We start from the raw sequence: 17,641 nt of genomic DNA, 5'->3' as shown, positions 1-17,641 counted from the left end.
TGGATCAGGAGGCTGGGCTTGGTTTAGCTGGGTCTCCTGCTCCGGGTCTCACAAGGCTGCCATCCAGGCATGGCCCAGGGCTTTAGCCGTCAGCCATCTCAAATGGGAAGGATCCACTTCCAAGTTTGCTCATATAGTTTTGGGCAGGATTCAGTTCCCTGCGGATTGTTGGACTGAGACTATTGAGCTGTTGGCCAGAAGCCTTCTTTGATTCTTTGCCATGTGGGCCTCTCCATAGAGCATTTCATAATACAAAACTGCCTGCGTGAGAGGAAGCAAGAGAGAGGACAAGAACGACGGCCAGGGAGAGTGCTAACGGGGGACAGTCAGAGTCTTTGGTAATCTAATCACAGAAGTGACATGCCTTTGCTGCATAGTCTGGTCATTTGAAGCAAGTCCCTAGATACAGCCCACACCAAGGAGAAGGGGCTTACACAAGGCTGTGAATGTCAGGAGGCAGAGATCCTGGGGGAACATGCCTGGAGTTGCCCAATACACTTAAAAATGCAGAATAAAACAGAGGGGAGAAAAGGTGGTGCCAAAGGGAGATGAGGAGGAGGGCGTGGAGAAGAAGAAATAAGAAGAAAGAAGGGAAAGGAAGAGGGCAGAAGGGGGTCAGTCATCAAACACTGGTTAGACATCCATTGTGTTCTCAGGAAGGTGGTCTACAAGAGACACATGTGCTGTGTTGTGGCTCCTCCCGGGGTGGCTGTCAAGGTGGAGAGATGAAGCACTTACGTGAGGAATGACTACAGAGTAACTCATGGTCCTCTGTGGGGTGGGCTATGGGGTTCATCCGACCCCAAGTGTTAGGAGAGCGAGAGGAAGGTGTATTCATTGGGTCTGGTATGCTGAGACGGGGAGTTTGAGCTGGGGCTGACAACATGGGGGAAAGCTCAGAAGTGAGAGCCTTCTTAAGTAGAAGGGACTCTAAAATAACTGACATGGAGGATCCCAGAAGAGCATGAGTGGGACACAAGATGGTGGAAGCAGATGGAGACCAGGAGAAATTTGAGTTCTATTTGGTGGATGGCTAGCAGGGTTCGAAGGTGCTTGAGTGGAAGCAGTATTAAGTAGGGTTAAGCACAGAAGTTTGGAATTGGAAACACTGGCTTTCCAGTCCTCAGCTCCGCCAGCTGTGCAAAGCTCCTTGGACAAAAATCCTCTGAGCCTCAGTTTCTTCATCTGTAACATAACATCTCTCTCGTGTGTTTGTTGTGAAATGAAATAGTGCAGCAAAGTGCTTAACATTATGCCCGTCACATGGCATTACACTGCTGTATGGCAGAGTTGCTGCCATTGTTGTTGTTATTATTATTACTATTTAAAGGGTGGGAACCTGATACCCTGAGAGATTAAGTTAAAGTTGTCAAAGTCTTCCTTTTAGTGGCAAAACATTTATTTGGCTTTTCCCCTGATCTCTTACTCATTGTGGACCATGACAGATGAGCAATGGGGACTTTAAAGTGACAGATGTGCCATCTAGGAAAGGACAGAACGGGGAGGGACAGAGGGAGACAGGACTGAGGAATGACCTAACAATGCCTGGAGTCACGGTCAATGGAGCTACAGAGGATTGAGGAACTGTCTTTACAGAAACGTAACTCTGAGGCCAAGGCGAGGGCAAGTTCCCAGAATTTGCCTGGGACATTGGCACAGTAACTCTCATTCAGAGGGAGGAGCCTGGCTGGGATTCCAAAGACAGGAGGGGCCTTGGAGGTCAGAGGTCGGAGGTCAATGGGATGGATGCCCTTCCTTGTACTGTCTTGTTATCCTTTGAAGGAGGTTGTTGATATGAGCAGTTGGGGGCGGGACCACTGGGAGGGTCTTAGACTTGAGTAAATTAAGATACTGAACCTCTGGATGGTGGGGTTATACCCTAGGTAGTTAGAAAGTAGGGGAAGTTCGCTTGCTTGTTGCATCTATCATTTTGACCCGCAAACACCGTAAGCATTTTTATTCAGATCAAATGTGCCTCCCTGGCCATGTCCCATGCTGCGGTTCTTTCCTCTCCACTTCTTCCCATCCACACTTACCAGATGTGGGTTACATTCTCTCCAGTCCGCTTTCTACTCTATTGTCTCATAAAGTGGTGGTTCTCATACTTTTGAATTTCAAGTGCTAGTGCATTTTCAATGAATGCACTTGAAACTTCCTTGTTGAGATAGAGATAAGATACAGAGATGTGGATGTGTCTCAACACATAGACTGCAAACTCTCCATTTTGTCAAATAAGTACCTTTTAAAAATTATTCCATAAACGACAAGTGTTATTTCTTATTCCAAACAAAGAAGAAAGGATAGTCTGACATAAAAGACAGTCTCTTAAAGGGAACAAGCTGAGCTTTCTGAGAAACGCCCCCTACGCCGACTTAATTTTGTGTGAGTCGACTGCCATTGGAACCTGCAGTCATAGGTGGTTTATACTAACGTGTTAATGGTTTGATAACATATTCATCTAGGACACATCAAACTCCTCCTGTGTGTTGATCCCTGTGCTAAAGGCTGGACCCAAGGAGATGAAGGAACCTTGGTATCTGCCAACACATTCAGTCTTGACGGGAAAGCATCTGTGAATCATGCTGCTGATCCCAGTGTAATCCTCCAAATGATATGGGCATGGCGAGCAGTTTAGACAACTTGCTAAGGCTGGGCCGACAAGAAAGGTGAAGGAAGTTTCACGGGTGGGAAGGAAATGGAGGAAGGAAGGGCAGTCTGGACAGAAGGAACTGTCTGCTGAAAGGGAGAGGGTGTGAGTAAGCACTGCCATTTTTCTTGGCTCGACGGCGTGCTAGGGGCTCTCACGTCAGCTCATTTTAATCCCAACCACAGCTCTGTAAGGTGGATGTTACCATTTTCATTTCTGCCGAACAGAAAGGAGGCTCAGTAGGGAACACCACTTGCTGGAGATCAAAGAGCGAGAGGCAGGCATGAGGTTTGAATCTGGCCCTGCCTGACATAAAAACCCATGGATTTAACTGCCTCATTGGCGCCCTCAGGAAGCCTCAAGGGCTCTCCTCCCTTATCCGCACTCCTGATACTGCTTGTGGGGAAATGAGACGGGAAATGAAGGCTGAGGTTAAGATGGTCCGTAGGTAGGGTTGCCAACTAAAATGCAAGATGTCAACAGACCAACACACTTACATTCCAGCCGGAACCTTCAGAACCCAAGAGCCATTTCTGCGAAAAGTTCTCGCTTCCCAGGAAAACTCAAGTTCTCATTATACTCAAGCTGGAGTTGGATTCCCAGTGAAGCAAGATGGCTTTAGGTTAGCCCCCTCCACCCACCCATCCTGTGAAAGAAAGAGCAGTCTCTCTGGTTTCTTATATGGAGAATGCCATGGAACAGACTGGGTCCCAATGTGGCAATGTCCCTAAGAGGACAGGGGGCAGGGCAAGGAGCCCTAGACCTTCTTACTATCTTGAGGATTCCACAATCCTGTGAGGACTTCCTCGGCCTCCCACCTCATCCCCATTTCTCTCCCACTCTAGGCAGCTAAGCCTCTGCTTTGCCTCCTATCCTGAGAATTCCTTTGTAGGGATTGGGGGCCCCCTCCAGCGGGAACTGGGAGGGAGCCCACTTTCGGAGCACTTAACAGCGACAAGAGCTTCCCTTTCTTTTCTTCTCCCTGTGATTCCACAAACAAGAGGGCTTTTAATCACAGAAAGCAGACTGGAGTGGAGTTTTTATCCAGAGCCATTCACCAAAGGGATCACGTTTAGGTTGCCTTTGAAGAAATGAAAAAGAGTGGCTTCTCTTCCTTCATTGTTCCTGTCTGTCAGCTTTAAAAAACAAAAGACTGTTCGAAGGGAAAATGCTCCCCATGTGGAAAAGACATAGAAACTTCCCTGTTGGTTAAAGATGCATCATCAAACATTTTGGGCAAATTAAACCTAATGCTGGTCTACATAGTTTCTTTCTGTTTTTGTTCCTCCATTTTTCTGCCAACCTGTGACCCAGAACTACACACTTTTTGCCCTTTGTATTGTTGGAGCTGCCTAGAATTTGGGGTCTGGTCATTGTGTTAACCTTAAGATTGCTTGGAAGTGTTGGCTGGTGCATGAGGAGAAACAAAAACGGATGCAGGCACTTTGGATACATTATCTCTTGTAATCCCTCCAATAGTCCTACCCAATAAGTACCATTCTCCCCACTTTACAGATGAGGAAACTGAGGCTCATGGAGGTTCAGGTTAGATGAGGTAAGATGTGTGCTTTAGGGAGTGACGGCCATTGGGTGGGAGTTAGGGCAGGGAGGCAGATGCTGCTAATTTGACACCCACAGAAAGACTTTGTTGACTCCCCTTAGTTGCATTCTTTGCCTTCAGAATGACCCATCCACACTCTAATGACAAACCCAGAGCTACAATTGTAAATGTGGGTATTTCTCCCCTCCCCTCCACTCCCCTCCCTTCCCCTCCCCTCCCCTCCCCTCCCCTCCCCTCCCCTCCCCTCCTCTCCTCTCCTCTCCATAGTGGATCCTGTAGAGCAAATAAAAGTCTTCCCACCTTCCTGAGAGCTCAGAAGGAATAAGCCAAATGAGGCAACTTGCTCATTAGAAAATAGAGACTAGTATTTTCAAAATGCAGGTGTGCATGACATGTCGGTGCTGGTCAATGATGGGCTTGCTGACCACTTTGGAAAGGTCTCTGGATTCTCAGCCACAGGCTGCATTAAAAACATCGATAGGGAGCCATGGAGGCAGGCCGCGGAAACCTGCTCGGTCTGATAGATGTGGTTCTTTAACACAGCACCGTGGTCTACAGGGGTCAGCGCTTAAAATACAAAATGAAGACTTGGATGGGGGTTGGATGGGGGTTCGGGTTAAGGATGAGAAGGGAAAGGATTCAGCCAATCAAGTAGTTATGCTTATTGTGTGCCAAAACCTGTTCAGAGTGTTGATATTGCAGCTATGAATATGACAGATGATATTTTCCAACCAAGAGTGTTCACTCCAGTAGATGGGAGGGGTGCAGACACATTGTTCCTTATGTAATTACAATGCATGGTGATTGTTTCAAAGGGGCTGTGGGTGTGTGCAAGGGGAGGGAGCAGCCCTCGTTGGGGAAGTCAGGGACTGCACCCCAGGGGGAGGATTTTGAGTTGTGAGGGTTATATAACACTATGAGTGCACTTAACACCACTGAGTTGTAGACTTAAACATGGTTAAGATGCTAAATTTTAGGTTGTTTATATTTTACCACAATAAAAAATGCAAAAGAAATAAAAAGTAGAGGGGGATTGGACAGATGGATCTGTAAGGTTAGTGATTCTGTGAACTTAACGTTGACTCTCCAGGCTGGGTAAGAAGCCACTGACTTTGCTGCTTATTTTCAGTGTACTCTCATGGAATGCCCAGCAGGCTCCGGGGCTGTCTGCATCATGTCCCGGGCAGTGCTCCAGAGCGCTCAGCCGGTCTGCGGCGGGTCTTTTGTGTCAACATGAGAAAAAGGAAACAGTATGGACAATGTTGTGAAATCTTAGGCAAGTGAGATTTAGTCCATTTAGGAGCATATTCTTTATTCTGAGATCATGTCTTTCTCCTACAGTATAAAATGTACTTCTTCTTTTTTTTTTTTTTGCAATGATCATGATAATGTATGGTAATTGATTATTAATATTTCAAGAACTGTCTACACTTGAGAAATCTCACAGCCTCTATTTATTTCACTTATTTATATTTTTAAAGTTATACTTGTTTGCAGAAACCCGACATCTAGGGGTGCTCATTTCTAACTTAGAAGGGGTCAAACAGCTGGAGTGGGGCCTAAGAACCTGCATTTCTCTCAGCTTCCCGGGAGATGCTGCTGCTGGTGTGCGCTGTGCCCAAGTTCCGTCTCACATCTGCGTCTTTGTCCTCCAGAGCTCGCTCCCTGGAGTGTCCCCCGCCCCCCCGCCTCCTGCACCCGATAGCTCATACTTCAGGTCTCCATTCTCCCTGATTCCCCAGACAGAGATGAGTGCTCCTTCTGTGTGCACCCCAGCCCTCTGCCTGTAGCCCAGGGGTTCCCCACCTTTTTTTGGCCACGCCCCACCTAAGCATCTCTAAAATCCTGATGCCCCCCACCCCATGACATATAATTCTTATTATTCAAAAAGTGAACTCCTGTTCACATGGAGGAAGCCTAGGCCATTAACTCGGTCTAAACAAGCTTCCAAAGAGAAGGTTGTGATTTCACGGCATCCATGAAAGAGAAAAATAAAAGAACAAAAGGACAGTTGAAGTATTGAGGAAGAAATCACTAAGAAATTGTTAAAAATAATATGAAGTGATATGAAAAAATAGCAAATAAAGTTTCAAAACATATAATAGAGAACTGAAATGCATAAATATGTCACAATATATATTTATATACTGTATATGAAGCCCTTAGAACCATAAGAAATGCAAGAAATTCAGTTAATAACTCATTCTCGAATTGCCCCCTTTAAAAATCAAATTGCCCCCCTGTGGGGCGTGTACCCCACATTGGGAATCACTGGTGTAGCCCATGATATCACAGGTAACAGGTAACAGCACAGTCACTGCCTGTCTACCTGTCTATTCCCTCACCCCCCCCCCCCCCCCGATTGTGAGCCTCTCAAAGGTAGAGATATCGTCTCCTCATTGAAACCTCAATGCTTGGTACAACCTCTTGCACGCAAGTCTGTGCCTAATGCGTTTTGTAATTTGTTATAATAATGAGGGAGGGCACGTGACTTAAATTACTTTTCTGAGACTCAGCCAACGTTCTCCGTGGTTTGGGGGCCACATTAAGTGATTCATCGAGTAATACCCTGGCCTCCTTCAGATCGTGTAGAAACCCACAGAATTGTTTTTCCAGTCCATTCCACCTTCCTTCCTCCTAAGTTTCTGCAAGCAGGGAGGCTGGCTCTGTTGCTGAGTTTTCCCAGCTCCGTCTCTCAGGAGACCCTGTCCACCCCCTGAACCACTGGCATGGGTGCCCGCTGGTCCAACACAGGCTCTCAAGATACTGCAGGTGCCTCTGGTTCAGCATGACATGGAGCACGTGGGGTGGGTAAGAGCAGTAAGGTCCCTACGCGGGAGGCAGGTGCAGCCACACTGTTTAATGGTGAAGTATTCCATTCACCTGGTGAAGAGCTGCTTCTCTGGCCCCATCCAGAGCCCATTGTCGGCACTGTCCCGGCCACTGCATCCTTCCCCTGGAGCCCAGGCTGCCCTGTGTCCAGTGCCCATCTGCTGAGTCAGCTCCATGCCCTACTAGTTGCTAAGTATTTTGAATATCACTGCTGGGCTCAGAAAGACCTAGATCTAAATCCCAGCTCTTCTTCCATTTACCACCACCTGTGTGATCTTGGGCAAGGCTCTTTCTCTCTTTTGAGCCCCAGTTTTCTTGTTTGCAAAAGGGGGGCGTGTCATAATAATAGCTTCCTCCTTGGACTACTATCAGGAGGGAATTCGGTGCGGTGCGTGTAAAGTGCTTAATCCCTTGCAAGGCAGATAGGAAGAGCTCAATACGTGCTAGTTTCTGCTATTATTAAAATTACTGTTATGAATATTATAAGCAAAGAAAAGCTGCGGAGTATCACTCCTAGGAAGATCCTTAGAGACGCTCAATCCCAAGCATCGACATAGAGATAAGGAGGACATGTACATGCACAAGGAGGGCTGATGAGAGGCAGTTAGGAGTGGTGGTGTCTGTGGCACAAAGGAGAGCATTGACCTTCGACTGTAGTCATTCCACTGCTCTAGTTTTAAAGACTTTGGGGCATGAAAAGAACACATCTGTAGGCCAGATTCTTCTGTGGGCTGCCAGTTGACGCCCTCTGACAGGCCAATCCCTTCCTTTCACAGATGGGAAACTGAGGCCTGAGTCAGGAATGAGAGTTGCCAGAGTTCAGCGAAGACAGGAATGCTGGCCCTTCACACCCTCTGCATCTATAGACCTTCTGAAGGAGATCGGGCTGGGAGTCATAGCTTGTTGCTCAGAGTCCTGAATAATAGACCTCGAGAATTCTCCATGAGGTCTAGTTGAGTGGGACATTAAAAAAAAATAGCACCTATCACTTTTCTAAAGACAAAATCCTATGACATTTATTTTACTCTCAAAGAAAAGTAACGGGGAAAGGCACCGTGGACCCGTGACCGTTCTGGCTGTATCATCTCAGACAAGTCCCTTCCCTTATGTGGGAGCCTGCTTCCAAGAGCTGCCACGGAAGTCAGTGGGAAGATGCAGTTATTCTGCGCTTTGGGGCTGTCAGCAGCCTGTGTGGAATCTGGCCTGCCTGCAAGGCCACCCAGTTTCCAGGAGGAAAATAATGCATTAACTACCGCGGTCACATCGCAACACTGACTATTGATTCGTTCGGTAATTATTTCGGCAACATCCAATCCAGGAGCGAGAAATGAGGGAAGCTGCTTCTGCAGGGAGCTGTCCCCAAAGCCCCTACTGCAGACACACCCGGCTTCAGTTCTGCCTCCAGGCCTGCGGGGGCCACAGGCGTGTGTGCACGGCCCTGCTTTTCTCCTTTTGTGGCCTCTGTTTTGGTCCAAGCCAAAGGTCAGTTGCCTCTGTCTCTGCTTCAGAGTATTCCAGGAGAGAATTCGGTATTCCTTTTGGTAGAAAAGAAGTAACAGGCAAGACAAAGTAGCCACATTCAGAAGTTGCAGCCTATCTTTAAAAGCGCGCGCACACACACACACACACACACACACACACACACACAGAGGCCCTAACGATGGAGGAGGGATGCTTTGGGATGCAAAACTGGATTCTCTTAGGCAAGTCCCCTTTCTACCTTCCTGTTTAAATACTACATGAGCTTAGTCAGTAGATGAGATGTCCACAGTGTGTACATGCCTAATGTGTGTTGCTTGTAAGCAAAGGAGCTATGCTACACACCTCTGCATAAAAAGTCTGTTGAGCCCTGACTGGTTTGGCTCAGTGGATAGAGCGTCGGCCTGCGGACTGAAGGGTCCCGGGTTCGATTCCAGTTAAGGGCATGTACCTTGGTTGCGGACACATCCCCAGTGGGGGTTGTGCAGGAGGCAGCTGGTCGATGTTTCTCTCTCATCGATGTTTCTAACTCTGTATCCCTCTCCCTTCCTCTCTGTAAAAAATCAATAAAATATTTTTTTTAAAAAGTCTGTTGAGCCCTGACCAATGTGGCTCAATGGTTAAAGCATCTGCCCTCAGACCAAAGGGTCACAGGTTTGATTCCCGGTCAAAGGCAGGTACCTGGGTTGCAGGTTCAATTGCACACCCAGGACAGTCGGGGCACATGTAAGAGGCAACCAATTGATGTGTCTCTCTCACATCGATGTTTCTCTCTCTCCCTCCCTCCCTTCTTCCTTTCCCCTCTCTCTAGTCCAATGCTGGCAGGCCCCTTTCCAGTCCTGGAAAAGGCAGTCTGGCTATTCCCACAGGAAGATAATACAGTGTGTCCTGCACACTAGTGGTTTGACTACTACTTGAGAATCTCTGTAGCATCTTTGTCTCCACTGTGCTCTTACTCTTTTTTTTCCTTTTAATGGAATAATTTTGAATGAGAAGTATATTTTTCAGTGGAAGGATAAACTATAAGAAATTTTATTTTTATTTTTTTAAATATATTTTATTGATTATTTACAGACAGGAAGGGAGAGAGATAGAGAGTTAGAAACATCGATGAGAAAGAAACATCGATCAGCTGCCTCCTGCACATCTCCTACTGGGGATGTGCCCGCAACCCAGATACATGCCCTTGACCGGAATCAAACCTGGGACCTTTCAGTCCGCAGGCCGACGCTCTATCCACTGAGCCAAACCGGTTTCGGCAAACTATAAGAAATTTTAAAAGTATATCTGGAGAGGGAAAGAGGGTGGGTGGGACAAGGTGTCTAGATTTGTCTGAATATACCTTTTTGGAAGTTTTGAGTTTAGAGCCATGTCAATATTTTACTTAATTAAAAAAGAAAGTTATATTTAAAAGCAATCTCTAAAAATCAAAAGGCAAAGTAAGTAAATAAACCTCAATGTGATTTTATTCCAGTTGATTTTAAAACACATTAATTTGAATATACACCCAAGTGAGTGGTTAAAAAAAAATCTTAAAACTGTCTTTAGCAGTCACATTATAGGTAATAGTCTAAGCATGGTCGTTCTGAAAGGGATGTGTGGATATTATGGGATTGAGGAAATGGGCAATTATGTTGGTGTCACTAAACTTGGATTTTTGGCATGGCATAAATATAAGTATAAGATTTATGATTAATGGGGCAAACCTGCAGCCCTTATTTGAGAGCAAATTATCAGTAGAAAGTCATAGTATATATCTTTTGTCCCCAAATAAAATTTCCTAGGTCTCTACTCTAAAAAGTCCTAGAAACAGTAACTAACCCAGTAGAGGTGAACAACCCTGGCAACCCACTCAAGGGAACCAGTGCCGTTTGGAGGAATGGCCCATTCCAGGTCTGGGCAGGAAATTTGTGAGTTGAGCTTGGAACATCTTGACATCTCAGAAAAAGAGAATGTCGTCAAAGGCTTCTCTGGTGCCAGAGGGCTCGGGAATCAATTGAATGGGCTGTCTGGGCTTCACGAAGACAGTTTCGCATTGATGAGAATACTAATAGCAACGAACTACAGCGCGTAAGATATATTTAAATCTGCGTTTATCAGAAGGATAAAAACACATACTCAGTACTACCTTGTGAGGATGTTAGCACACCATCTCTATATTTTTTAAACCAGTAAATAAAGAGAAAGGGTCATGTTTCTATTCTGCTTTTTCTGTCCTATTCGGACCCTGAGTTCCCCAAATACTAGTAGTTGATGAGGGGGTATTTCTCTGTAGAAGTGTTCCAGCTAATCCATGAAAAATGAATGATAGATTGGAGCTCACCACCACTTTGCGACCTCTAATAAATTCATAAATTAGGCAGAGATCCTCAGTGTCAGCTAGCATCACAAGAAAAGGAAAAGTCATACATTATTAACCTCCTGGTGAAATTTCTTTTGAACTTAAATCTGATTAAACTTTCTACATCTTACCGTCACTTAACAGGAAATCGGGCTTAGAGAAACGTATTGTTGATGCCACAGGTGTGCAATCAGGAAAACACGGGTTATGGGGAACTGTACTCGACAAACAACCAAGTTTCTAATAAAAAATAAAGAAGAAAGAACCCTGGTCAGTATTGGTTGGGCATCGCCTGTGCACTGAAACGTTGCTGGTTCAATTCCTGGTTCTGCAGGAGGCAGCTAATTGATGTTTCACTCTCACATTGATGTTTTTCTCTCTCCCTCTCTAAATAACAATAAAAAATCTTTAAAAAAAAACACTTAAGAGAGCAAACATTGGCCATTTGGTGATATTAAGGAATTATTGTTAATTTTATCTAGCATCATAATGACAATGACCCTAAACTTAAAAAAAAAAGCAGTTTTTATCTTTTAGAGATAATCCTGCAGTATTTACAACTGGACTAATGCAGTGTTTAGATTTGCTTCAAAATAATTTGGGAGTGTGGAAAGCGGGTCAGAGTGAAATAAAAAATCAACTGTAGCCCGGCCACGGTGACTCAGTTGGTTTAATATCATCCTGTGCATCAAAAGGTTGCCAGTTCAATTTCTAGTTGGGGGCACATAACTGGGTTTTGGGTTGGGTCCCCAGTAGGGGCATGTATGGAGGGCAACCAATCAATGTTTCTCTCTCTTCCTTCCTCTCTCTAAGCATATCCTCAGGTGAGGATTTTTAAAAAATCAACTATGTATTGTAATGGTTGAAATTGGAAATGGATACACAGGGGCTCATTATACTAGTCTCTTTACTTGGTGCTATACATATTACACACATATAGTACACAAGTGGTAACTAGAACATAGTAACATAGTAACATACACTTGATAAGTGAAGCTATTTTTATCTGAGATAACTATGAATGTATTTGTCTTGTAGAATCTTGGAAATTATGCAACTAGGGAAGGAGAATTCCTGGTTTATCTGTGTTAATCCAGGGGCATTTGAACCCGTGTCTACCTATATTCTAGGAGAGGAATGGATAATAAACAGCATAGGTAGGATTCAGATTAGACACAAGGTACAGCCTTCAAGAAGTGAGGATTGGTAAACCTTGAGTAATTAAATCATTACCCCCCCCCAAATGTCTATATGAAAAAATACAGAATCCTATAGTTTGAATAATTTAGTCTGATCCTTTTTAAAGGCACAAAGAGAGATGAATTGGTCTCATTATCATATTTCGTATTATTCCGGTAATTATTTGAATCATTTATTATTCACTGGACTTTTAGAAATGGGTCCAGACTCAATATCCTGATGTCCCTTAATGCTGATGAACAATGATTAGCCATATTGTGCTGTTTAGGTATCAAAGGGGGTGATGTTATGCAAATAGAGACTTTATTAACATTGCAGAAACTTCGCAGGGGAACTGGCTGGGAAATGTTAATTGATCTGTGGAGGTAGGGACCCAGCTACCTCTTCCATGCAGGTGACTCAGTTCCCACTCCTAATGTCATGACTAAGGCTGAGTTTCAATATCCCAGGCTGCTACAGAGCCAGCTCTCAAAGGCTTTAAAATGAAAACGTCAGGAAGTAGGGCCCTAGAGCCAAGGGCAGTGGGGATCTTTGAGAGGCAGGAGGGGATGGGAGAGGTGGAGCCCAGTCTCTAGTTTCCTTTACCTCCAAGCTCCCCAGCCCTAAGGAACCCCACCTCCTGGCAGCAGCAACCCACTCTAAGAAGCTAGCAAATGCATCTCTAGTTGTCGACCAGAAGGGGTCACTGCAGAGCGAGCAGCGCTCCCAGGCACTCACATAAACCGACTCCAATATCCAATACACATACGTATATCCAAAGTAGATGCACTTCTGGACCAGAGCCCGGTGACCTCAGGGTTCTTTTTCCTTCTCCTCCCCCATCTTGTTCTGTCTGCGTTCCTCCTCCCCTTCCCGCCCCACTTCCCTCCTGTTCCCTTTTAAAGAATTCCTGAAGTTCACATTGCTTTTGGGGTTCCTGGGTCTCCATACCTATCAGCGATAGGGGGGGGGGTGTGTTAGAGCCGTGGTGGAGACCTGGTGCTAGGCGCTGGGAGGCCTTTAAGAATTGGCGAGTTTTCCTTCCAGGAGTCTGCAGCCTGGGGAGTGAGAATAGCAACTCTGCTGAGATTAAAGGGCTCCAGGGGAGAGATGAGCTAAGGGGTCCTACAATTACCTCTTTTTCTTAATGAAAACCCTGAGGGTGAAAGTAGAGAAATTCTTCTGCCAAAACCCTCTGTGGCTAGGGTTTATTTGTGGTTCTGAGCTTCCACTTTCAGGGATTAGCGTTGAACTGGGAAGCGGATCGAGGAAGAGCTCAAAAAGTAACTATCCCCCCCCACCCCAATCCTCAGAGTTCCCCCTCAAATCCCTCCCCCGAAAGCTTTCTTCTCCAAAACAGACTCCCCTCCCGAGACAAGCTGTGTTAAGGAAAGTGGCTGTAGCCGAATTCCCAGGAGCGGATGGGATGCGGTGGGGCGGGGTGGGGTGGGTGCTCTTCGCTGTGGACTGCTAGGCAGCGGGATGGTGGACTGGCTGGCTGCGAGGCACAAAGGCGCCGCGTGCACAGATGTGATGCTGCGCCCCTCTGCGGGGCGGGGGGAGCGGGGAGCGGCTTGGCAGATGGCGAGAAGCCGTGTTGGTGACGGATTGTCCATCCAACGGCACTTTCTGGGTGGTGGGGATCTCGAGGCCCTCAGGCACAAAGAGGAACACAGGGGACCCCCCTCTCCCATCTCTGGCCTAGGCAGTCCCTCCCAGAAGTGTGTGGGGTGGGAGAGATTGGCTTGAGCGGAGAGATTAAGTTTTTACTCTCCCCTTCCATAGGAGATTCGCTTTGAGACTTGCCAAGGGGCTGGGAAGGGAGGTGGCCGCCTGGATCACACCCAGGAGCGGATGGAGGAAGGCCTGCGATAGTGGGGGAGGTGAGAGGGCTGGGAAGCAGGATCTGCTGCCTGGTTCCGTTCGGGGTGCCGAAGGCTTTTCCTGGGGTCAGCTCCGCAAGTCTGCCACCGTGGGGCCCTAGTGACAGGCGCACGCCCCGCCCTTTCTCCTCCCAGGACCTGCGGGCTTTTGTTATGCAGATGGCGGCGGAGGGCTGAGCCGGAGGAGGCGGGAGCTGGTGGGGAGGAGGAGACGAGGGGAGGGAGGAAAGTGCAGCTTGCGCGACCAGCCTCCTCTTCCAACGTCACATTGTGAGAGAGACAAAACCCAGCGCGCCCGAGCTCACACGCGCACGCACACACAGACGACCCGGGCGCCTCTCCTGTCCTGGCGCCGCAAGAAAGCCAGCCTTTCCTCCCTAACTGGGGCGCGGGGCTCCGCAGGCTCAGCGCGCAGCCCCAGCCAACCCAGAAGCCGAGAACGCCGGGGACAAGCCTCCTTTCTCCCCCGCCTGCCCGGCTGAGGCGCCCCACCCCCCGCCCTGAACCCCGATCTTTCCCACCCGATCCCTCTAGGTTTCACGTGGACAGAGCCCAGAGCCGGGTGTGCCCCGGTTTGGAATCATCGTTTCAGCACTTCGGACAGCGCCCCGGGAGTGGCCCCTGGGTTGGCGATGGCGAGCGTTCAGCAAGGCGAGAAGCAGCTTTTTGAGAAGTTCTGGCGAGGAACCTTTAAAGCGGTGGCCACCCCGCGTCCTGAGAGCATCATTGTCGCCAGCATTACAGCCCGCAAGCCTCTGCCAAGGTAATGACCTCCTTCTTAAGGGGGAGACCCTGATGGGCCCCCTTTCTGGCCTGTGCCCTGAAGGGTGGATACAGACAGCTGGGCCAGTGTGCCCGTCTTTCCGTCACTACTCGCTCTCTCTTGTTGGAACATGGGGACTAATTGCTTGCATGAGCTTGGAGCTGGCGAGAAGGGACAGGGAGTCTTTAGCAAGGAGCAACACAACTGTCTGCTGACCTGGCAGCTTCTGGTCAAGAGGTCTTGCTTGCTTAGGGTGGGTGGTGTAGGTGGGATATGACTGAGAAACTTTTCTTGGTATCCCAGAGCTCAGAGCAGGGGTGGGGAGGAATGGTGGGTTTGAGGTGGGTGGAGGTGTTGTACAAAAAAGATGAGGGTTGAACCAGCTGAAGCAGTGTTCAGCGCTAGTGGCACACTTCTATACTCAGCTCCAAAACTAGCGAGCTCTGAAGGTTTTGACACAAGCCCATATGCTGGTCCCTCCAATACACCCCAAATAGCACCCTGCTCCGTGCCTTTCTGGCTGCTGTTGCTGCTGAATTCGGTCGTTGCCAGCATCCAAAACCAGGAACGGAGCTCAAGAGTCAGGGAGGAGCCTCCCAAGATCACAGGGATGGTCTTGGGAGAGTTTTATCTGGTCTTTCAAAAAGGACCGGAGTGCTTGGCATGCAGGCATGAGAAGGGATCCTTGGTGCTGGTGGAGACAGTGTGAGAGGGGAAGGTAAGGGAGAAGCGAAAGGGATGCAGAAAGAGGGAGGAGAGGATGTGAGGTGGACGGAGAGAAGGCTGAGCAACACGGAAACATTCCAGGGTGGAGAAAACCCAATTCTTTTCATGAATCGCTCAATCTAGAGGAGTTTGAGAATGAAAGGGAAAAGGCTGTGCCCTCTGCCAGGGAAAACCAAGGCAGTATGAAAACTCATCATTCGCTGGTGGTGGATGAGCGGTTTGCCGGGAGATAAAGAAGAAGTGGACCAGGGGAGACTGCTTGGAGGATTTATTAATCCTGGCAGGCTACATTAAGGGAGTAGATTGAAAATATGTCTGGGGAAGTGCTTCAGACAGGATGCCCGTCCTGGTACAACCGAATCTGAACTTTCCAGCGGCCGAGGGCTGGAGGACCAGCAGGGAATCGTACCTAAAATCAAACTCGGCCTGGAGAACTTTTCAGGGTCTGGAAGGGGCCCGGCTCATCTCGGTCTTTAGAAAAATGGGTGCCCCCCCATTGGGAATGGGTGGATGTGGTGAGGGGCCAGCAGGGTGTAGGGGCTGCAAGCAGCAGCAGCCAGTGTCTGTAGATGGGAGGGAGGGGCACCCTCTGACACAGGCTGGAGAAGGGGAACAATGACACCCAATGCCATCAAAAGCTGATGTTTCTCTGCTTGGAAGGAGGTTCTTTGTAGAGAGTTTTGACGTCAGCGGTTTTATCTTCTTGGGTTTCTGCCATTCGTTCCACCTTTGGAGTGAGTGCACCTACTGTTGGCAAATCAGGTGCTGCGTTGGCCAAAAAATAATGCCCTTGTCCAGGGGACCAGAGAGAATTTCACTGGAAACTAGCAGTGTGGCACTTGGTCTAGGGTCGTCCGTAGATTTCAGGGGTCTGGGGAAAGGCGAGCAGATTCCTGGTGGTATTTTAATTCTGCAAAGCTTGCCCAATGCCCTACTGGCTTGGTACCCTCACCGGGTGCCTGTCAGTCTGTTACTGGCGTGCTCTTTTCTTGGTCACCTTCTCAATCATAAAAATTGCCCGCGAGGTCTTCCAACTCTCACGCTTGTTGTATCTTTGTGTAAATCCTAGTCTCAGCCATCTGAGAATGTCACAGTAGCCATCCCTCCCACATGGGGGTTTGAACCCTGGTGTCTTTTAATGTTCTGGTCTCCACCCCTGAGATGAAGGTCTGAGCCACAAGCCCCTCACTCATGTCTTGCTGGACGGATCCTCTTCTGTAACAGGTGTGGCCTCCCTCAGAACAGACTCCGCACTGTGGGGAGCGCTGTACCCGCCTCAGTCCCCATGCCTCCCTGCCTGAGGCGCTACTGGTATTATTTCTATTTCCCAGCTGACAAAACAGCTCAGCAAGGTAGAGCCACTGGTCCAGGACACCAGCTGCATGGCAGAACCAAATAGAAATCCAGGTTTGTCTGAAGCCCCGGTCTGAACTCATAACCACTCTGATGTACTGCCCGTGACTCCTGGTTGGGGGTGAAGGGGGGTGTGAGGAGAGTGAACAGGGGGCATTTGTAGTCAACTTTTCAGGAAAGGCTGAGTTTGAGTAGTCTTTTAGCAAGACTGTCTGCAAAACCTAAAACCTGGGTCATCCCCATTCTCACCCCAGCCAGCCACACCCCGTGTGGTCAACGTCCACCCCCTTTTAATGTTCTGTGCTTACTTGAGGGTGAAAGTGCCGTGTTTCTAAAGCAGAGAGGTCTTAGGAGGGGAAGGGACAGAGGCACGGGCATAGCCTGGGCTGGACCCCAGCGGCTTCCTCCAGAGGCAGCCTGGGGACTCGGTCTCATCAGAAATGCTGTTTAGTTCCGTGAGTCAAGCCCAGTTCGCAGTCAGCAGATCTGCTCCTGTCACTGTCTGCGGGGAGATGGGGAGGAGGCGGGTGCACCACCAGCCAGTTCTGTGGGTTACACACTTGTTTGTTTATAGATGAGGGCTACCCCCTGAATGAACTTCCCCGGGATATTTTAAGTCTATCTCCGAAGATAATTGAGTATGTTCAATTCGTTGATTCCATGGCAGTGTGCATACATCATACAGGCACTGGGAGCAAAGCATCCCCTGCTCCCCCTCCCCACCACCATCCCCCATCCCCTTCCCACCTCTGCGAGGCATCCTTACTCGTTCTTCCCCTTCACTATCCTCAGAAAAGCATACTCGAGGAGCTAATGAAAATAATATTTTATAAAAATTGCAAGGAGATGTTAGCCTTCAAATTGCCATAACAGTGTT

General features: G+C 48.0%; 1 protein-coding gene across 1 annotated transcript in view; it reads left to right on the top strand.

The window, feature by feature from the left end:
* The window catches only part of SRRM4 (serine/arginine repetitive matrix 4), a 343,462-nt gene that overhangs the window by 216,967 nt on the left and 108,854 nt on the right, over window positions 1-17,641 (top strand). Inside the window, 1 exon segment of the mRNA XM_023760416.1 lies at window positions 14,457-14,685. Coding sequence (XP_023616184.1) covers window positions 14,555-14,685 — 131 coding nt within the window. The 5' untranslated portion in view covers window positions 14,457-14,554.

The sequence above is a fragment of the Myotis lucifugus genome, unplaced genomic scaffold, assembly GCF_000147115.1.
Source record: "Myotis lucifugus unplaced genomic scaffold, Myoluc2.0 scaffold_181, whole genome shotgun sequence".
Lineage (NCBI taxonomy): Eukaryota > Metazoa > Chordata > Mammalia > Chiroptera > Vespertilionidae > Myotis > Myotis lucifugus.
Note: the sequence above shows the minus strand (reverse complement) of the source record. Positions and strands in the feature narration are given on the sequence as shown.